The sequence below is a fragment of the Crinia signifera genome, chromosome 9 (genome assembly GCF_055691185.1).
Source record: "Crinia signifera chromosome 9, ASM5569118v1, whole genome shotgun sequence".
Lineage (NCBI taxonomy): Eukaryota > Metazoa > Chordata > Amphibia > Anura > Myobatrachidae > Crinia > Crinia signifera.
Genome location: NC_139225.1, coordinates 4,190,076 through 4,212,666, shown reverse-complemented (window position 1 = coordinate 4,212,666; position 22,591 = coordinate 4,190,076). Strand labels below are relative to the sequence as shown.

General features: G+C 47.3%; 1 protein-coding gene across 1 annotated transcript in view; it reads right to left on the bottom strand.

Moving 5' to 3' along the window:
* GTF3C5 (general transcription factor IIIC subunit 5) overlaps positions 1–5,134 on the bottom strand; it is a 14,026-nt gene extending 8,892 nt beyond the window's left edge. The window contains exons 1-3 of the mRNA XM_083160938.1: positions 4,955–5,134; positions 1,589–1,814; positions 565–763 (exon numbers count right to left, since the gene is read on the bottom strand). Of these exons, the coding sequence (XP_083017064.1) occupies positions 565–763; positions 1,589–1,814; positions 4,955–5,083 (554 nt within the window). The 5' untranslated portion in view covers positions 5,084–5,134. The remainder of the gene's footprint in view (positions 1–564; positions 764–1,588; positions 1,815–4,954) is intronic.
* Between the last annotated feature and the right edge of the window lie 17,457 nt (positions 5,135–22,591).

The following is a 22,591-nucleotide window of genomic DNA, read 5'->3' as shown; positions in this document are numbered from 1 at the left end:
CTACTTATCCTGTTGTATTTCGTTCGTCCACCCACCTATTTTTAGTATGTTAACTCTTATGAGCAGGGCCCTCCTTCCTCACGTACTCACCCTACCTCTTTACCTCACCTGTCCTCCTGTCCTGTTCTTCCCTTCCTCTACTTCATCTTCAGTCTCCTCGACGATTCCGACACCTACTTCAGAACTGATGCTGATTTTAGTTCTACCAGCTATACCCCTATTTATACTGTATTTTTCAACACACCCTGTACGTTACCTTGTCATTTGTTTTTTGTTTGCTATGTACGGCGCTGCGGACACTTTGCGGCACCTTATAAATAAACGTACTACTATTCTATATATTTTTTTTATTATTTGAAGTTTATTATTAGAATTTTACTTATTATCAGTGAGTGTACTAGGTTCATGTGTTTTATAATAAATTCATTTTAATTCCACATCCCATGGTGATTATTCCTCCACAAACAGCGCTGTGCTTCTCTTGTTGTTTTTTCCTAGAAGGTGCTGAAAGACTGCCCTGCTGGGGAACCCAGAGAGCTGAATAATGCAGGAGCTTGCACATACCTGTGATTGATGTTGGGACGGTAGTAATAATCCACTTGGGTGTCTAATCGAGAGAAAATAGGCGGTGGGATATGAAGGCTGATGTCCTGGTGGAAATATTCTTCTTTCTCCGGCTTCTTCAGTAAAACTTTGTCATACAGCGAGGTCCGCGAGCCGTCAGGGCTGCAGGAAAAAGCCAAGTATTGGAAATCAGCCATGCCTGGAGACGGAACCAAATGTTACAATGGGAACTCCGATAGGACAGGAAATGTACTTAGGTGTAAACAGTCCACTGAATGCACATGTGGTTTCCAAACAAACGAAAAAAACAAACCCACTAATAAGAAAAACTTGGGTTACTAGTAAATTAATATAGCTGAAAAGAGACACTTTATAAATTACTAGTTAAAAGCCAGTCAAATGACATCTAGTCCTATCTGCTCCTACCCCCAATCTGTCTTCCCAGCAAGTTTGAAACAGATCATTTTACTTTCGCTTTCTGTTAAGGAGTAATTTGGTCCATTGAGAGGTCTCTAGTGGTCACTGGCGGTACTTCAGGAGTAGTAAAGGTACATATACAGTACACTGAGCGATTTTTTCCCTGTGCAGCGATTTTCCCAGGGGTGGATGACTTTCCATAGCAGGACGCTATGGAAAGCTGTCCAGTTTGTCGCTCATCTGCTGGTAATACCAGCAGATGAGCAGCGGTGGCCTGCGATGATGCGGGCGCACACATCAGCACTAAGGTGGCCAATCGCAGGATGGCGGAATCCTGGGATTTGGCCCCTAATACGCCGGGATTTTTAGTCTCCAATCCCGAGATTTTCAGGATTAGACTGCGCATGCGAAGTCTAATGCCGGGCAGCGTCTGAGCAGGTGCCAGTGTTTTAATTCCCACAGCCATTCTGTGCGGCCAAAGGGTTGCTCAGGGAGTTATACACTGACATCATAACAGGCCATTTGTACTGATTTATTTACAGGCGCTTATAAATATTACGCATATTAACAGAATTTGTATATTAAATGGTAATAAACAAAATCAGACCTTGGAATTTATAGACTGTGCCCACAACTCCAATGATTTCCATGCTGATTGTTCCCTCCTGGGCCTGGCTTCCCATTCCTGCTTCATTAGGGCTCTTCTTCCGGGTCTTCTTCTTTACTCGCAGGATCATTGTTGTGGTGGGGAAGCGGTTGGCGCACAGCGGGTGGCAGTAAGGGTCCTTAGGCCTGAAATATAGCTCCAGTCTCTTTGAAGGGTCTGCATACACCTACAGGGAAGCATTGAATAATAATCAGTGAGACGCTTCATATTACATTCGGGTTACAATGTCACTTTCTCACCTTGCAGTCTATACTTTAACTGCTCCTACCATATTCACCAATGACTTACTCTCCCCTAAACCCAAGGGTCATTTCTCTGTCCTCATTCTTGGTGGCCTCTCTGTTGCCTTTCACACCACGGACCACCCCTCACTCTTTGGTCTGTGAGAAGCAGCCCTCTCTCTTGGGGCCTTATTCTAGATCACTCTTTCTGACAAAATCCTTCTTAGATGGGCAAAACCATGTGCACTGCAGGGGGGCATGTAACTTGTGCAGAGAGAATTAGATTTGGGTGGGGTTTTACTTCAAACTGATATCTATATTGCAGTGTAAAAATAAAGCAGCCAGTATTTACCCTGCACAGAAACAAAATAACTCACACAAATCTAATTCTCTCTGCTCATTTTAAATCTGCCTCCCCTGCAGTGCACATGGTTTTGTCCATCTAAGAAGGATTTTGTCAGAAAGAGTGAACCAAAATAAGGCCCTTGGTTCTCCACCTATGTCTCTTTCCGAGTCGTATTTGTCTCAACTTCCACCTCTCCCTTTTCTACAGGAGTCCCCAAGGCTCTGTACTTGTTACCCAACTCTACACCACCACAGTTTACATTTGGATCAGGACCTTCTGTCTCCTTTGCAATGTTTATGCTAATGATACTGTTCCTGATCTATTTCAGTCTGCTTTCTACTTAAGATGTCCAATAAGTTTTTGGTTGACCTGACCCCCCAGTGCTGGCTGTACCACCATCCCTGCAGTTCCTAGTCCTCTCATTCACTGCACACAGCCATTCACACACCCACCCACTGCTGTCAGTTCCATCTACCGAACATTGGGCCTTATTCTGGTTCACTCCTTCTGGCAAATTCCTTCTTAGATGGACAACACCATGTACACTGCAGGTGGAGCAGATGTAGAGAGAGAATTAGATTTGGGTGAGTTATTTTGTTTCTGTGCAGGGTAAATACTGACTGCTTTATTTTTACACTGCAATATAGATCTCACTTTGAAGTAAAACATCACCCAAATCTAATGCTGGGTACACACCAGGATGACAAGGGTCCGATCCCATCAATCTAGATCCAATTCCGACCGATTGGATGTAGATTGTGTGGTGATTGGGTCCTTTTCTGTCCTGTTTTGATCCGATTCCGATCGGATACGCGGTCCCGCGGGTCGGACGGTCGTTATTCAGATCCTACCTGTAGCAGGTAGGATCTGGAAACGACCATACACCCGGGTGCGGGTCGCCATCGGATCGGAACCCGCTCACGTGCGCTCCGCGTGATCGTGGTCGGACGAGACACTGACGACCAGCTCACAATGTGCATCGTGAGCGGGTCGTCCTGGTGTGTACCCCGCATTACTGTCTGCACATGATACATCTGCCCCACCTGCAGTGCATATGGTTTTGTCCAGCTAAGAAGGAATTTGCCAGAAGGAGTGAACTAGAATAAGGCCCATTGCCAGGATTAGAATCCTCTCCCTTAACATCTTGCCTCGACTATTGCAGCATCTCAGCGCTCTTCTCTATTTAAACCTTAATCCAGCTAAGACTTAGATTTCTCTCATATTGCACTGTCTCCTCACTCCACCAATCCCTTCAATGGATCCCTATCCTCTAAAAAATAAATTTAAACTTCCCCCTCTCCTGCATGATGATAACAGCCTATCAAACTTATCTGCAAGACATTGCCTGTACTGCACCAAGCACTGTTGTCTCAAAGAATCCCTCAAAACTCACTTATACCACTTTCACACTGAAACCCCACCTCCAAACCATGCCTGACCTGGGATACGGAACAGGGGTCAGAGCCACCGGATGGTCCCGGATCATTGTTATTCACACCAAACACTTGGAGGTTATGTCATTTCCAAGCACTCCTATGCCTGCCAATCAGCAGCCTTTTTGGCATGACCTGGGTCAACATTACACACTGCAGCTGACCCTGGTTGACCTTTTCACACCAAGCCAGAACACGGGTCACACCAGCTTGCCCTGGCAATGACCCAGGATCTCAGCTCAGTGTGAAAGGGGGAATATTCATTAGAATATTCTAGAGCACTGCTTATTGTCAGCTCGTACCTATTGAATCAGATGTGACATTTTCAACCTAATATACCACACCCAATCTGTCCCACCACAAACCTTAATCAGTGGCAGAAATTGTAGGTGGTGAACCCAGGTGCAACATTATAATTTGGGCACCCCAACCCAGGTTCACAATATGCAACATGGCAGCGGGTGACAGAGAAAAACATTGGGTGGCAGGGACAGCAGCGGGCCCCTTAGTCCTCAGGGACCCCGATGCACCGCACCGGTTACACCAATGGTAGTTCTACCTCTGACCTTACTCTTGGAGCTATTTACTACTGCTCCTAAAATTAAGGTTTTGAGTTTTTATTTATTATTAAGTGTTTAATGTCCTGGATCCTAAAATAGGAGTTTGGTGCCTACCCCCCCTGACATGTATGGGGACATATGATAAAGCACATAGGAAATCACATCTGAGTAGCGGCTCCCCTACTACAATGACCGAGTCTCTCACCCCACCACTCACAGAGTAAAGGGCTCTATACAGAATATAACAGTGTAAAGGGCTCTATACAGAATATAACATGTAGACGGGTATGGGTAAAATCCGGAATCAGATAAGACACCGGAATGCCGGACTGGACATCAAACTCTGCATTCCGGAGCTTGTAGTATCCGGTCTGGGGGTGTCCTGTCCGGGGGTGCTCCATCTGATGGGGCTGCTCTCGCACCTGTCACCTGGGAGAGGAGAGGGGGGAGAATACAGCCTCACCGCATGGTCCGGGGTGTAATAAAAACTGGAACGGTCCAGACCACACAGGGAGGCTGTAATCTCCCCTTCCCCATGTCCCTGGTGTGAGCAATCACAGGCATCCCCCCGGACAAGACACCCCCGCATGGGACACCCCTCGGACCAGACACTATAAGCTCTGGAATGCAGAGTTTGATGTCTGGTCCGGCGTTCCGGTGTCTTATCCGGGTCCGGTTTTTACTTAGTCCCCATGTAGACAGCCAGGCTGAGTGCAGAGCCTGCTACTGGCAATAAAGCCTCTCACCCGGGACACCCCTTCCTCCCCGCCCAGGGTCAGCAGCATCTTGTCCACATTCTTCACCAGCCCCGGGTACTCCACGCACACCATCTGCTTCTGGCTGCGGGGCAGAGTGACCGTACCAGAGCCCTCCATGGCTTCCCCGGCCTCAAACAGCGGATCCGGCAGCAAATAAGAGCCGGGTAGCACCAAGACTAAGGTTCCGCAGCAGAAACGTTCCTACACAGTGCACCAGCCCGTTATTCCCCCCGCCCATACAACAGAGAACAGACATCTCCCTAACAAAACGGTTCACACCAGACGGGTGTGCTATAGACTTGCAGTTTGCATAGTGTGATGAAGAAAAACTTACAATATTGTTAATAAGTGTGTGTGTGTGTGTGTGTGTGTGTGTGTGTGTGTGTGTGTGTGTGTGTGATAGTGTCAATCACACTCAGATACTGTAATTCTGATTTCACATTGCACATTATGCCACACACTGTGATGCCCTTACACATTATGCCACACACCATAATGCTCATCATTACACATTATGCCACACACCATAATGCTTATTACACATTATGCCCATTACATGTTATGTCACGCCTGTGTTTTTTTCACACGCTCCCGGAGGTCCCAACCGCCAGCATCCTGTCAGGCAACCTCCGGCACATTGCTTTTTTTACGATCCATATGAAACTTCTGTCGCTATTCACCCTCAGGCATGCACACTAGGATCCATCCGTACGCATGCGCAGTCATTTCATAATCACTCGACCTGCGAATCCGCAGATTAACCATCAACTCTGAATCATGTCCAGCATCCGCACTTATTTTAAACATTCATCTATTTTATATTTTAGGCATCTAGAAACACAAGCACTTATGTCCTAATATGTTTTTTTTTATTATTATTATTTTTCTTATTCTATTTATTTTGTATTATTGTCCCCAAGCATTGAGGAGTGAAAGTACAAACATCTGATAAATGATTTGCGCAATGATTATGGTGCACTACTACTCACAGACAGAAGGTGGCGCTGTTACATAACAATGATTTAGTATAGTCTACTGCTCTATAGATTATTATGATTTTGATCGCCTTGGTGATAAATTAGAAAAAACGCATCATACAGTTTTACAAGATTTGACGTTTAACTCGGTTATGTATACATTTTAGGTATAAATGGCGTATCCACCAACTGCCTCTGATTTCAATTTGTAGTCTCTGTTTCTAAAGCTATGAAAGTTTTGGGGGCAGATTTATTATAATTTTTTTAATTTAAATAATGTGAAAAAAAGTTTTCACACCCTTTTCAATATATTAAAGTTATTAAATATATTGTTATTGGAGCAGTTTTTGTGAAAAACAGTTCCAAACGCTTTAATTAGCATTTTATTTTAGTTGCCAGATTGCATTTCCCTTCATTATGATGGGAAATGTGATCTGTTCACTGTGATAATAACACCACCTTCAGCTGGTGATTGACAGGGCTCACTGCGAATTCTGGCTTCTGCATAGCTTTGCCCCTAGGTATGAGAATATGAATAAACTAAATCATAATTGCCTACCCTGGGACCGCTGATCAGTACTCTCGTGAGGATAGCTGGTCATAGGGGTTGAGGGCTGTTGGTCATAGGGGTAGGTGAGTATGGTCAGGGTTGGGGGGGGGGGGGTCATCTCTGATAGTTGGGATGTTGTTGTAGTTGGTGGCACATCTGCATGCTCTGGTGCGGATGGTGATTAATCAGTCACTATGTCCTTCAAAAGTCAATTTCTGAAGTATTGTAAAATGGTATTGGCCTCCCGGTGCTTAGGATGCCAGCTTTCAGAAGGCGACTGCTGCATCCCGATATGCAGAATTCAGACACCTGCTAGGTAAGTATTCTAACCCCTCCCCCCCAACCAGCCCCGGCATACTTATGTTTGGGATGCCGACAGTCAGTATTCCAGATTTGGCATTGTGAGCGGTGTTCGAGTTCCGGCACCGGACTCTGACCAGTGTCTGGATTTCAACTGCAAACATCCCAAATACTGCATTCCAAAACAAGTTATTATGGCTTCATCATACAACTGTGGTTTCTCTTAAGCAGAATACTGCTATGGCGCCTGAGCATAAAGGTACCTTACTAAGCTGAGATTTTTGTTGCTTGTCTAATGCCACAAGTCATGTTGCTGCCTCTGGACAATTCCCGCACATGCGCAGTTTGTTCTCAGTAGAATTATTGCATCTCACATATGTGCATTAGCCATTGCAATGTTACTACGTCTCCACAACTGGACCCTTATTCATGACGTTGCAGCTAGCAGCATACTTTGCAAGCTTTTTTAAAAATGCTTTGTATTGAACACTTTGGGGTTCAGGGTAAGTAGTTACCATTTTATATGATGGTAACACCATAAACAACAGAGAAGTTCTGTAACTGCAGCCTGACTTCTGTATGTGTTCTGTATGCAGTCTCAGCTGCGTGTCTGGCTATCCAGCTGCGGTTCATTTGTGCAACAGGAGGCTTGTTCTTCCCCAGCCATCCTGATTGGGGCTTGCTCCCTATATTACCCAGTCCTAAGCTCTGTGCTAGTTATACTGCTAGTTTCCAGTGCTATTGCTGGCCATACCTGATCACTCCTGTAGTCTCTGAATAATCTGTTTATTTGCATGTACCTGTGACTATGCATATCCTGTGCCTGTATGTCCCTGCTCTGATTGGGCTTCTATGTGTGATCCTTTGGATTTACCTATGTCCTGTGTGTACCTGCTCTTGCTGAGCTTCAGTGTATGTCTATGGGAATATTCTGGTGTTGCTATTAGTGACTTCTCCGTTTGTGGATTCTGTCCTTTTACCTGTCTTATACCAGTGCTGTGCTCAGTCCAGTCCTGTCTGGGAACCAGTATTGGCTCACAATCCAGTTCCATCTGTTGTCTGTCAGCATAGACGCTACCTGCAACTGGTTCACAAACACGTTAACCACTGAGGTTCACTACCCACTACTCGGTTACTTCATCTCCAGTACCGTGTCGCCAGTGCGTGCCATCTGCCGCAGTGGTCTTGCGCCAGGCATACATGGAAGTGAGATTTAGGTACTTGTTTGTCTCATCTGTCTGGTCCTTCCTTTGTGTCCCTGCTGTACTTACCTTGCACAGTCTCCAATAGCCGCCCTATCCGTGGGAAGACCAGGGGGCATCCCGGTAATTGGCAGTCTCCAATAGCAGCCCTATCCGTGGGAAGACCAGGTGGCATCCTAGTACTTGGCGGACCTAATCCACTGAGGAAAGGCGGCTGTTATTGGTGAAGGTTTAGCTAGCGGGAGGCTACTGGACCACTGTGCAAGTGTAACTGTACCACCCAGTTCCACCACGGTGGCAATCGCAACAGTTCAGCAGTCAAGATTTTGGGCCTAATTCAGACCTGATCGCACGGCTGCTAATTTTCAGAGCACTGCGATCAGGTATACGCTGCCCTGCCAGAGGGAAATCCCGCCCTGTGAGTTGGTTAGCACGGCTTGTGAAAATATTGCAGGCCTGCAAAGAGTTGCAAATACATTCGCAACCGCTCACCATGTAATGATTCCCCAGTGTGTGTGGCCCAGGACTTACTCAGCCAGCTGGATAGAGACAGGCTGATTGGGGGCGGAGCTGATGTCACATGACTTAACCCCAAACGCCTGGGCATGCCCGCATTTCCCTGACCCTTCTATAAAATGGGCAGTTACCACCCACAAGTGGCGGAGTTTTGTTAATCAACCTGTGACTGGCCAGTGATTTGTAAGAAACAGGATTTCATCACAGTACAGCCTGTAGTACAGCAGTCTATTGCTAATTTGCAGCTGTGCGATCGGGACTGAATTAGGCCCTTTGGCCAGGAATGGTTGCCCTGTAACCCAAACACAAAGGGTCAGGTCATCACAAAAGCATATTACAAAGTAGAGATAGCTCCTAAATTGAGTATGCGACAATTCCATACTACGCATTAAGTATCCTGCTTGTTGCCTCCATTTTGCGGGAATGCTGATGACAGGATCTCCATCTTCTGACTGAGATTTCCTGTCATTTAAATATTAGCTACGTCGTGTCGATTTGCGTGACTCCATCGACGCAGTCGGCTGATGGTGTCACATGTGATCCGATGCTAGGTCCTGCAAGGCAGCATGCAGAAGGGGCCTGCCTAATCACCTCCTGCTCCACCAGGCCCAGAGTGAGAATCCAGGCTTTGTGAGGGAAGGGATTTACCAGCATTAGCATGTAAATATGCTAAAGCATAGTTACCGTCCAGGAGGGGAGCCAGGACGGAAGAGCGGGAGGCATGCAGTTGGTATGGTGCAGCATAGGTGAGGAGTGCACCAGTGAGATCATGTGATCCTTCCTGGCCCCGCCTCTGCTACATAAAGCATAACTCAGAGAGCGGGCAGCACCAGGCGGATGGCGGACAGCTGCAGGAGACTTGAATAGTGGTGGTCACAGCTGGAAGCACCACCGGAGATCCTAGCCAATCCGGGAGAGAAGGCACATCTGTGCTAAAGCAGTCACAGCGGCTTAGTACATACTCCCATTGTTTGCATAATATAAGATTTGTATGCAGAAGATTTATGTAGCAAGATGGCGGTGGGAGAGGGTTTGGGCAGAGAGAGAGAGGGGGGGAGAGCGAGGGAGAGACCATTTTTGTTGTATTCGATATTCGGATTGGAAACACAGTGACTACAAAGATGTTATCCCGCGAAGGCACAGGGAAACCATTTCTAAAATGTCAGCAAACATTCGGCTAGTGAAAAGGAAGAGCTTACAGATCTGTGGCATATGGCGGTGGCTGCTTCTCGTTATCAGTGTCTCCCAGGATCCTATAAGCAGACACCACCCCGCCCTCACCCAATGATTCAGCACATATCTCCCGGGCTCTGGGTGCAAAACAAGGCTGGAGAAATCACACAGTCTGTAACGTTCTCAGCAAAATCTATGGCCGCGTGTCCTTATATCTGATGCAATGCGGCTGAAACGATACCTATTATATGCAGATTATTGGGGAGACGTGATCCTCGTACAAGATACATGTATGACTATGCTAGTATTGGGATAGCGACTGATGCTCGTCGCATTCTGGGGGGCAGGTTACCTGTCTTCTACATGGTCAGGGCTGACATAGGCATTCGGCTACCTTACTGGGAAGGCCAGGAGGCTCACGAAAATCGTGTGGCTCTCCCGGTTGCACAGGAAGGCGGGCAAGTCTCCCGCATGCCCCTCCAGCTGCTCACACCCTCCCTCAGCCAACTGTGACAATGCACAAGTGGGCGGTCTGAGGGGATCCGATTTATGCGATTTGCGCTGTATTGTATCATCGCAGCCGCCACGCCCTTCACTGTACAGGGCCTATTTCCTATGCACTGCATAACGGAGGGTGGAGAAACTATTACTTGATCATGCCACCATGCTCTCCAAACAGCCCACCATCCCACCGGACCTGCCCCCGTGTGCCAACCAGGCTGCACCCTCCTGAAGGAGGGGGTAGCAAGGGAGGTGAGCATGCAAAAGTCCACGGATAGAGCATTGGGTGCTCTTTACTCTCTCCTGCATCCAGAGGCAACGTGCCCAAAGTCTGCTTAATTTAGCGCAACTGTCTGTGGATATATTTGACCATTTTATAAAACCCAAAGGCACATGGGCCCTTATTCTGGATCACTTGCAAAGGCAAATTGCTTCTCAAATGGACAAAACCATGTGCACTGCAGGGGGGCAGATGTAACTTGTGCAGAGAGTTAGATTTGGGTGAGTTATTTTGTTTCTGTGCAGGGTAAATACTGACTGCATTATTTTTACACTGCAATATAGATCTCACTTTGGAGAAAAACCCCACCCAAATCTAACTCTCTCTGCACATGTTACATCTGCCCCACCTGCAGTGCACATGGTATTGACCATTTGAGAAGGAATTTGCCTTTGCGAGTGAACCAGAATAAGGGCCATGATCTATTCTATGGCTTCTCCAGATGCCTTTTCTGATCATTTGGATGCCACAACATATGCACCTGGCTGGCATTAACATTTACTTTTGGATAATCACTATTAAGTTGCAATGAACATTCTACCATTTGACTGACACCCCTTTCTGAATGACTTGCTGGGAATTTGATGGGTCTTCAAGTGGGTAAATTCCCGTTTCTAAGTTGTGACCCTGGTAAAGATCAGGGGCAGGGACATACAAAGGATGCAAAAGCGCTAGGACAGAGCCAAATATGCCAGTATGTACGGTGGGACCTATTCCTTATTAAGGGCCAGATTCTCTAAGCTTCAAAAGTGATAAAATGGAGAGTGATAAACCACCAGCCAATCAGCTCCTGTCTGACATTTTTCAAACACAGTCTGTGACATGGGAGGTGGCTGTTTATCACTCTCCATTTTATCACTTTTGAAGCTTAGAGAATCTGGCCCAGTGTCCTGATTGTCTCAAGTATCCGAATTGGCGCTAGTTGCTGTGGATAAAAGAAGCTGGAGTACCTCAGTAAGGCGGAGATTCTCTAAGCAAGAAATGCGGTAAAAACCCCGTTATCCGGGTTTTTACCGCATTTTGGGATGCTGTAAGCATCCCCCGCCGGGTTAACGTGGCGGGGGGCATCGCCAGAAAAATCTGGCGATGCCCCATAGAAGCCAATGGGCTTCTACCGCATCCCACCGCCGCCCCGCGCCGACCCCCCCCCCGCGCCGACCCCCCCGCCGCCCCGCACGGACCCCCGCCACCCCGCATCGCCCCCTCACCTGTGTCCGGGCAGCACAGAGCAGTGCTGCCCGGACCTGTGACCTCCTCCCTGCACTGATCCTCTTCCGGGTGCAGGGAGGAGGAAAGCCCGGTGCAGCAGCGCCGGGTGTGTGAGGGAGGGGGGAGCCGCCGGGACCTGCTGGGACCCGGCGACTCCCACCGCAAAGGACAGCTCTTAACGCAAGAGCTGTCCTTTGCTATAATTATCGCATATGTTAGAACATATGCGATAATTATAAATGCGATGGGCGGCGAAGGGGGGCGGAGATTCTTAGAGAATCTCCCCCTGTGTAAGGTTCCTGGGCAGCTGCTCTGAAAAGCTAGTTACTAGCAGCGACAGTTTATATGGACAGGCAGATTACACAGACAGCCGTGTGTGTGGAAAGGGATGACGGCGGCGTAGGGATCTAAATGGATCGCTTCAAGCACTCCGGACCTCCTTCCAAAACATAGGAATGGAACAGTAGGGACAAACACATGAAGATGATGTCCGTTCCCAGACTCAAACTCCATTTTCCTGAGCTTGATAAATAATAAGAGTCCTCATCATTAGTTCAACGCTTACAGCAGTGTCGGAAACAAAGACAAGTCACATCAGCAATGCCAAACAAAGCTCCGCCATTTTGTTGCTACACTGCTGTGAACTGAACGAATGGGAATGTTACAGTATCCTCACCCAGTACATGAGGATTTCACCATGAGTGGTCCTAATCTGGTAGCTATAATTACACCACATATTCCAAAATACATAGTGTCCTTCCCTGAATTCTGCCCCTTATTCTGGAAGGTGATTGACTGCTGACTACCGCACTTCTTTGTGGCTTTTATATTTTAATCTTTCTTAACGTTTCCTGTCAGGGAATGGTTAATATCACAGGCCTCCAGGGTGACGCTGTTTCCCCTCGCCATCACGTTCTCCTGGCTTGTCTTTATAGTCCTCAGATGTTGCTGAAAGATAATTTATGAGGAACACTGGCTGACCACAGCCTCAAATCCTTACTGCCATGTCCGGGCAGGACCCTGTGGAGAGGGACGATAATTCGGTTATTTTTACATTCCCCTCTGGTTACTCTACAATGATTTTGTTGTCCAAGTCAGGAAAATGTCACTGAAGTTTTAAACAGTAGTGAAAATAAAGATATGGGGCACAGTTACATATAATGACCAGGACTTATACCCAGCATTCGCAGACAGTTGTTCCACATCCATTCCCTATGACTACGGCCCGGTGTTACGGTGGCCATACACTACTGCGATGTATTGCAGCAGTGTATGGCCATCTGACCCTCTCTGAATCGCTCCGGACCTTCCCAGGCAGCAGGATCGCATGCGATACATAGCATGCGGCCATTTCACATGCAATGTATCGCATGCAAGCCCGTTGGGGGGGGGGGGCAAGTTGCCGGTCGGATGGATAGCAGGTACGACCTCCGGCTCAGGTCTGATGCGCACGGGGCCGCACATTGGACCCATGGGGAATGTCAAAGACATCCGATTTGGGCCGATTTCTCTGCCCAATTCATCGGGATCGGGTGAAATCGGACTACTGTATGATCACCAATGATGGGGACATCGTTATGAGGACCACAGTGAGTACCTTTGGGCCAGGGTACTAAGGAGGTTGTTGTAATTAGTACCAGCTTCCACTCCCCTCTCGACACCCTTAGCCATAGTGGTATTATGTGGGTTTGTAGTGATCACATAATGTGGGGGCATAATAACGACACAATGAGAGGGCATAATGTGGTTCTACATCACACTTTCCTACTAATCTCAGGTGGCTCTCCCAGACACATCTCTGATTGAAGTGGGTGGTCCAGGTGTCTTGATGATGCAACTATTATTAGTACTATTGTTTATTTATATGGCGCCAAAAGGGTTCCACAGCACCTAACAATACATAAATGAGCAAAAACAGAAAACAAATAAGGAAATACAGTACAAGGCAATTTTGGACAAAAACATGGTTAATAAAAACAGGTCCATCAGGGATCGGGACACAGAGGCAATAACTAAGGTGGCAAAGATACATATATTCTAAGAAAAGTACACGAGGAGAGAGGGCCCTGCTCGTGAGACTTCAAATTCTAAATGGGAGGGGCAGGCAGACAGGAGTGACACAGGAGAGGTAGAAGAGAGCGTAAACAGAAGGTAAGGATGAGAGATGGCTGGTTGTAATGAAGAAGTGGGTCTTGAGAGGCTGCTTAAAGTTTTGTAGGGAGGTGGAGAGTCGGATATGGAGGGGTAGAGAATTCCAGAGATAAGGAGCACAACAGCCACGATCTTGGAGGCAGGAATGGGAAGAAGTAACCAATTTGGCAGGAGAGGCGACATTCAATTGTGGAGCAAAGAGAGCAGGAGTGAGTGTAAAGAGAGGTCAGGTATGTAGTGGCTGCCCCTTCTGTGGTGAGTATTTCTGGGCAGGACAAACCTGCCCTGGTAGGTTTGTTCTGCCGCCAGAAAATAGGGGTTAAAGGAGAGGGAGGAGTCAAGAATAACGCCAAGCATGGGACGTGCTAGAAGATATAGTCTCTGCCTGTAACACTGTTACTTACCAAAGATGTTCCAGCCGTCTGGGTTCATGCATGTGCAAAGATGCTGGCTATGAGGCAGCAGAGGGATTTGATCAGAACCTTATTCCATCAGGAAGGAGAGGGCATCCTTGAATCCTTGAGGCATTTGGAGATTTGGTTGGTTTTCGCAAACACACTTTAAAATGTAAAATTTTCAGAGTTTGTTGAACACAGTTGGGCCCCTAATAATGAGCATGATCCCTACTTAAAACATGCAAAAACTAGTGTTCCTGCATATGGAATGGGTGCATTAGTAATCACGAGTAGGCCGCAGAGAGTTGGGCTGATGACAGTGGGCCTGAACCATACACAAAATTTTGTATACTGAGATGCGTTTCATTCCCTTGGGATGTTGGTGGACAAAATACTGATGTCGGCATCCTCACTAGCGGGCAGAAGCCCGGCACTTAAAAGTTGACATCAAGGAGATCCTGACTGCCGGCATTGCGATCATAAACGTGCAGGTGTCTTAGCGTTAGGCCGGGGAGTTAATGCCCAATTGCAGAAACCTACTTTCGTCCTCAGCCCACTGTGGTGTTGATGCCCCTCACTGGACTTTGGTTATATTATACTGCCCTGTTATTACACAGTTACCCTCTTCAGTTGGATTTGTAGATTTGATTGATATGTGTTGGGCCCCGTGCTGCCTGCACTTGAATCCCCTGAGCTTGCGCAGTGTGAAAACCCACAAGGTGCAGACTGCAAGGAGGCATCGGAGCCGTGTGCGGATATAATATTACTGTAATAATACGCCTGGACTTTTATAATGGGAAACAGTGGCCCTTATTCTGATCGATGCGGATATTCCCGCTTGCGTACGGGCCGCCGATGTTTTTCTTCTGCGCATGTGCAGAGGTCACTCTGCGCATGTGCAGGCGATTTCGCCGCAAGGATTCTCTATACGCCGCACAGGGGGCGTGAGGGGCTACTTATCCTCATTACCCTATGCATACGCCCCGCGTTTCATGGGCGTTCCCATGCAAACGCGGGGCGTATGCATGGTAATGAGGCCGTGACGCGTGGGTACGCTGCCCGCCCCCATACAAGATTTCACACGGACAAGTGTCCGTGTGGTCTTGTGTTGCGGGACCCTGGTGGAGCGTGCGGCCCTGCATTCGATGTTCGGCGACCATCGAATGCAGGGGCTGCTCCCACCATGGAGGAGGCGTATCCCCGTCCAATTTCATGCGGATCGCCACATATCCGCGTACGGACGGCAGGTGGCGATCCGTATGGAAGGCGGGGATTCGCCTGCACGGTCGGAGCCGCATATGCGGCTCCGGCCGCACCAAGCAGAATAAGGGCCAGTGTGAGACCGTAAAGGTTTAACATGGGGGTATAACGTGGAGCACATTAATGAGATTATACAGCCAGCTAACAGGAAGGCGCTGTTACTCTACTCTATTATCTTGGATAATAAGATGAAACGCTGCACAATGATGACCATGTTTTCTGGATATTTAAACTCAAATACAGTTATTTCAATCCCTATTTAAATGGGGACATACAGTATAGCAGTAAAATGTTGTGCACCCATTTAATGGTTTGGTGAGTCAGTTATTGAGTGACCGTGCTCGCCTCACAATCAGGCTGGGAAAGCTTTACATTGACTTCTGATAACTGTGATGTCTTCTGCCTGTCCCCTCCTCCTCCTCCTCCTCCTCCTCCTCCTTCTCCTCCGCCTCCTCCTCCTCTAGGCTGACACTCTACTTGCTGACAGTTAGCAGGCGGTGGGGACAGATAAAGATATCACAGAATTGCCAAGTCTGCAGTCATTACTGCTCTGTTCCTCCCCAACCTCCAGATTTCTGACACATCTCTGTAGATCCAACTTCTCACATGCTATATATATATATATATATATATATATATAAATATATATATATATATATATATATATATACATAAAGACGGTCAAGACTGCCCTGAGCCGGGGGAATAATACATTATATATACCCCCAGCACAGGGGAGGCACGAAACTCAGATACAGTCTTACCATTGCACCCCGGGGTCTAATCGCAGGTTAATAGCCAATGATAGTGTCTGGTCACTACCGCTCCTCCCGACGCTAATATTAATTGGTTATATGAAAACAGTTTTAAAAAAATACAATTTTTTAGCCTAAGTAGTAACAAATGATGAAAATAATGAAATATGTTATGAATAGTATTGCACTCGCTGCATGTGATCTATAGGATTGTGATTAGATATATGTTGATTTAATGAAATGTATGTAATTCCTCTGATAACATATCTAGTTTGGAGACGGAGTCCTCTTTCAAAAATGACAATAGATACCTGCTCCCCTGGTTAATATTTATTCATACTTTAAATTAATTGAATAAGGTGCCTTTATTATAACGGGATAAATGCATACAATTTAACATATGGAAGAATTTCATTTATTCCGTTATAAAGGCATCTTATCCAACTTGTTTTTACTATAAATAAGTACTAATTAATGAATTAATTAATTAATTAAGGGAGCACATATCTATTGTCATTTTTAAAGACCATGCCACTCCATCTCCAAACAAGCTATATTATCAGAGGAATTCTTTTAATTGAATGAAGTAAATCAACATATATCTTGTATTTGCACTAGTCGCAGTGACCTCGATTCTATTGTACTCGAAGGTTAAAGCTTTTTCCATGATTTCTGTTAGTCACATGTGGGTAGATCCTTCTGCTTGGCCAAGCGATGGGGATGCTGTCCGATTTGTCCATGACGGCCATTTTCCTGGAGGCTTGCACATAGGGACGGTATATAGTTATATTGAAGGGGTGGTGGAACAAGGAATAGTTGGTAGTTAAGCACATGCTATACAGTAACTTTGCATATCTTATACACATATTGGCAATATGGACGTAGCCTAGACAGTAAGAGCTATTGTGATGTCATTGGACACAGATACAACCCCAGGGTACGGACATATGTTTGCATTCAATTCCATTGTATATGGAAATAAAGTGATAAAGCAAATGGCACTACTAAGAATATCTATGTGATCCACAGGCCTACTGTACGCTGTATATATCTCTTCTCATTTTAAGATTTATTTACTTTGCTTTTTGCATTTGCCTTTAAATCCTTGTAGCTGCTATTACAGCTTTGCATAGTTAAACTATGTATATTCCGTCATGATGGCACAGACAATGCAGGTCCTGTTCGGGACACTGACACATGTCCTAATCCATGCCGGTTATTATACTATACTTTACATGTGACATTTATGGCTGTGCCTGCCATCGCCCCAGGTCTTACAGTGGTAGTATATAGAATACACTGTGATTATGTGATAGGTAACCCACTGACATATGGCATATTCTGGACTTGTTTTGAGTGGAGAAAGGGGCATAAATTATATTTTTGCACCTTGGCCCACTACTCACAGCTGGGCTGGATTTTTGTGTGTGTGGGGGGGGGGGGCTTCACCTATCTGCCAGTGTGACCCATGAGACTTTGTACAAGAGGTCAGAGGCTGAGAGGCTTGTGTTGAGCTCTTTGAAGGATTTGTTTCACCTTGTTTTTTCATTTGTATTTCTGGGGTACTGAAGAAACCCCCCTTTTGAACATGTCTTAAGTAACCGTTTGTTTGCACACTGTGGTGAACACCTCATACTGTACTATTTATGCTGAGCTCTGCTTGGTGGAGCTCATCATATGCTTCTAAGGCCCCTGAAGGACAGCAGCAGCAGCCTCGTCATGGGAGGGTTTTTATTTAGGGGCAGCGCTTAGCCTGTCAGGGCTCCTACAGAGTAAGGTACAGAGGGACAAACACAAGCTTTTCATGTGGTATTATATTAATCCCCGCTGCAGTTACCCATTGACCAAGTTTATACTGCCTTTACTCTGTGTAATATTCTCCCATGCAGTTTGCAGTCAGTAATGACAAATGGGAGGGGGCCCCCCTGTCTAAAGTGACCCCGGGCCCCCGAAGGCTTAATCCGGCCCTGACTCACAGGTATATGGTCACTTGGTTGAGGAAAGGTCAACATGCATTGGGTACACCAGTGATGGACGATAGGGCTTAGCTTGACAGGGTCATAAGGTCAACACAAGCATGTTGACTTTTATTGGGTCGACCCAATGAGCCACACCCCACAAGTGCTACTGATATCAGGGAGCCTCAAAACCTAAAAAAAGCCATTGTTAGGTTTGAGTGAGATACTGCAGCGCCCCAGTTCAAAAGATGATTTCTCCCCTATAGAAATATAAACGTTTTATGTATAGATAAAATTATATCCCAAAATTAGAGCGAGGGCGGGATACTAAATAAACATGAGTCATATTTAAATGTCAATGCAAATTGAGCTCATGTTAACGTTATTTGGGAGTGTTCCATAAATGACCCATGGGCTGGTTCGATAACAATCATCTCCACTTCTTACCGGGAGCTTCTGCTTGTTAGAGTTAGTTACGGTCATTCCCCTCGCTGTAACGGAGGAGGCCACGCATGCCAGTCACCATAATGCACGCTCTGGTGTGCCAAGCTGAGGGCACAATTCAATTCACCGCACTAATGGGGGGATTCAACACCGCTCGCTAAGAAGTTCGGTGTCTGATGAAGAGGGGGTAGGGGTCAGCCGCCACCCGCCCCCGGCAGGGGTCAGCCCGTCCGTGTTTCCAGGAGAACACCGAGCGTTTACATGGAGACACTTCTTCAGAGCCGTTTTCGCCACGGCTGCCCCCCAGTCACCCTTCCTGCAACGAACGGCCTGGCGAGTGTGTAACTCATCGAAGCAGAAATGAGCATGCACATGCAAAACCCCTGACCGCCAGGGCTGGTGCCGAATACGGATTACACCGTGTCACCCTGAATCGGCCGTGCCCCCCGTCCTTCTGTCTCCCCGAATAGATGCTATTCACCAATGCTAAGCAGAACAGCAATGTGCGGGGGGGCTTCCACCTGCTTCCCCCTGCTTCCCCCTCCCACCATGGGACACTGTCAGCCGTGGGTGGGACGCGGGATGGTCCCAAAAAAACGTGACCACGAAAATTGGGACATTTGGTTGGTATGCACACAAGCCAGAATGCCTACTGTAAGGGGTACATTTATTAATGCTTCTTAGAATGAAGGGTAATGCCAGAGGGTAATGCCAGATTTTTCTGCCGTCAATTTATAGAAGCCTTTGGGCTTTTTTTCCCATCCCGTCACCCCACACCTTCCGCGCTGGCCCCGCAAGTAGTGGCCAATGGCATATCTATAGTGGATGCACACCGCACATATGCTTCATAATCCCGTAGCGTAGGGTCATTTTCTAAGTGTAGATCGCTTAGAAAATGCCTTTACATCGCTCCGTGTGTAGGGGTCATAGCGTTAGTGATGCACGGCCCCATGCATCGCTATCGCCCAGCGATTAATATCAGCATGCTGGATAAATCTAGTGAGAATGCCGGACATGGCCATAGGTCGCACCGGAGAACACTGTCCCTGACAGATCGCTCAGCCTGTGCTCAGTGTGTGCTGAGCGATCTTGTTGCGCAATCTACATTGCACAGATCGCTCATCAGTCATCACGTGTGTAGCCCTTTAAGGTTTCTGCTTATATTGGACTTGGACACTTTAGCCCCTGCTGTAACAAACCATGACAGAAAAAAGAGATAAAAGACTTCTGTATATCTGAGAGCAAATAGAAAGTCATGTAAATATATTGTGCATTAACTAGATGCCCAGGGCCAGATTAACGATGGGTGAGGATGGAACTACAGCCCCAGGCCTCCACAGAACAATGGAGTGGATGGAACTACAGCCCCGGGCCTCCACAGAACAATGGAGTGGATGGAACTACAGCCCCGGGCCTCCACATAACAATAGAGTGGATGGAACTACAGCCCCGGGCCTCCACAGAACAATAGAGTGGATGGAACTACATCCCCAGGCCTCCACAGAACAATAGAGTGGATGGAACTACAGCCCCAGGCCTCCACAGAACAATAGAGTGGATGGAACTACATCCCCAGGCCTCCACATAACAATGGAGTGGATGGAACTATAGCCCCAGGTCTCCACAGAACAATGGAGTGGATGGAACTACAGCCCCAGGCCTCCACATAACAATAGAGTGGATGGAACTACAGCCCCAGGCCTCCACATAACAATGGAGTGGATGGAACTACAGCCCCGGGCCTCCACAGAACAATGGAGTGGATGGAACTACAGCCCCAGGCCTCCACATAACAATAGAGTGGATGGAACTACAGCCCCAGGCCTCCACATAACAATGGAGTGGATGGAACTACAGCCCCGGGCCTCCACATAACAATAGAGTGGATGGAACTACAGCCCCGGGCCTCCACAGAATAATAGAGTGGATGGAACTACATCCCCAGGCCTCCACATAACAATGGAGTGGATGGAACTATAGCCCCAGGTCTCCACAGAACAATAGCGTGGATGGAACTACAGCCCCGGGCCTCCACATAACAATAGAGTGGATGGAACTATAGCCCCGGGCCTGCACAGAACAATAGAGTGGATGGAACTACAGCCCCAGACAAGGTCATTAAGCATTATCATCCCCGGACCCATGAGGCCCTTAATCCGGCCCTGCTGATGCCTATTGCTATTAGACTATTTACATTGTAATCTGTGATATAGATGGAAACCATGGCCTGGTCTAGTACCTGTGTCCTGAAGTGTATCAGTTTGTGGGCAACATCTTTTGCCAAAGAATTTGTATGTAAATTACCATTCATTTATACCCCTTTCTAACCAGAAGCAAATTCCCGGATTAAAGCTTTTCAATCCGGGGATTTGCTGAAAAACCCGGGTTTTCCTTTGGTGTGAAAGGGACAACATGGGTCTTAAATCCCGGCACTCCGACCCTGCTCAAGAGCAGGGTCGGAGTGCCGGGATTTAAGACCTGTGTTGACCCTTTCACACCACAGAAAAACCCGGGCTTCTCAGCAAATTCCCGGGTTGAAAAGCTTTAAGTCGGCAATTTGCGGGTGGTGTGATTTGGGGTCAGGCTGCACTCGGCAAAATGGCCCGGTTAATTACCAGGTGGACAGTGTAAAAGGGGTGTGACCTGCAGAGACCAGACGAGGTCTTCTTGGAAGTGCGGGGGGTCTCTTTGACACTCACACCATTGTTGTAGTACCGGCAGTTGGGATTCCGAAAATTGGTCTAATAATCATCGGAATCCACAATGTTGGGCCCCCATACCACACCCGCCCCAGGGAACAACCTACCAGTATACTCAGTGGCGTAACTATATATTTTGCGCCCCCCCCGCCAAACTTTTTCGGCGCCCCCCCCCATACCCATACCTGACAGAGCCGCATCTGCGGTCACTGTCCCGTCCAGTCTCCCTCAGTCTCTGCTGCGCTGCTCCAGTCTCCGCTGCGCTGCTGCCCGCCCACATCTGCGGTCACTGTCCCGTCACTCGCTCCCGGCGCCGGCTCCTGCTGATAATGAAAAGTGACTCTTAGAAAATGGCTGCCAAAACTGTCTGCAATACGGGGGGCAGCCATTTTCTAAGTGTCACTTTTCATTATCAGCAGGAGCCGGCGCCGGGAGAGAGTGACGGGACAGTGACCGCAGTTGCGGCCGGGCAGCAGCGCAGCGGGTAACTATAGCACCGCAGCCCCCCCGGCGCCCATAGTTACTCTGCGCCTCCCCGCCATGGCGGGGGCTGCGGAGGCTTAGTTACGCCACTGAGTATACTGTACATAATGGTCAGCAGTTGATTTTTTTTTTTTTTCAATGTTGAAACCAAATGTTTGGTTTCGCTTCACCGAAAGTTAACAGGAACAACTGATTTTAATGACTCCTTGAAACCGGAAGAATCTGATCTGCAAAGCAAATGATGGGGAGGTGAAGCTGGAAGACTAAAATGCCTCCATTCATTCATTCTACTCAGGAATGCAAATCTGAGAGAGGGACAAGGTCATCTGAGTTATCACATCATAAAAACAAATGAAGGACATAAAGGATAACACAAAGCAATGTTTTATTTTCTTAATCCCATATCCCCGTTCTATACAATAAAAGCCTAATGCTGCTCCTCACCGCTGTGGTGCACCGGTGGCCACTAGATGACGGTCACGGAGCCCTGTCTGGGTGATTCTACACTCTACAGAAAGCCCCTTTTATGCACCATATTTATTGCCTAATCTGCAACCATGACTTCCAGCTCTCAAATAACCTCACCCTTCTGGCAATAACAGAAACATGGCTCACATAAACAAATAGTTCTCCACCTGCAGCCCTTTCACATGGGGGTGTCCACTTCCCCCACAACCCCAGGCATGGAAGCAGACAAGGAGGTGGATTTGAAGTTCTCCTTTTTGAACATTGCCCAATTGTCTCACAACTCACATTCATTCTTTTACAGTAC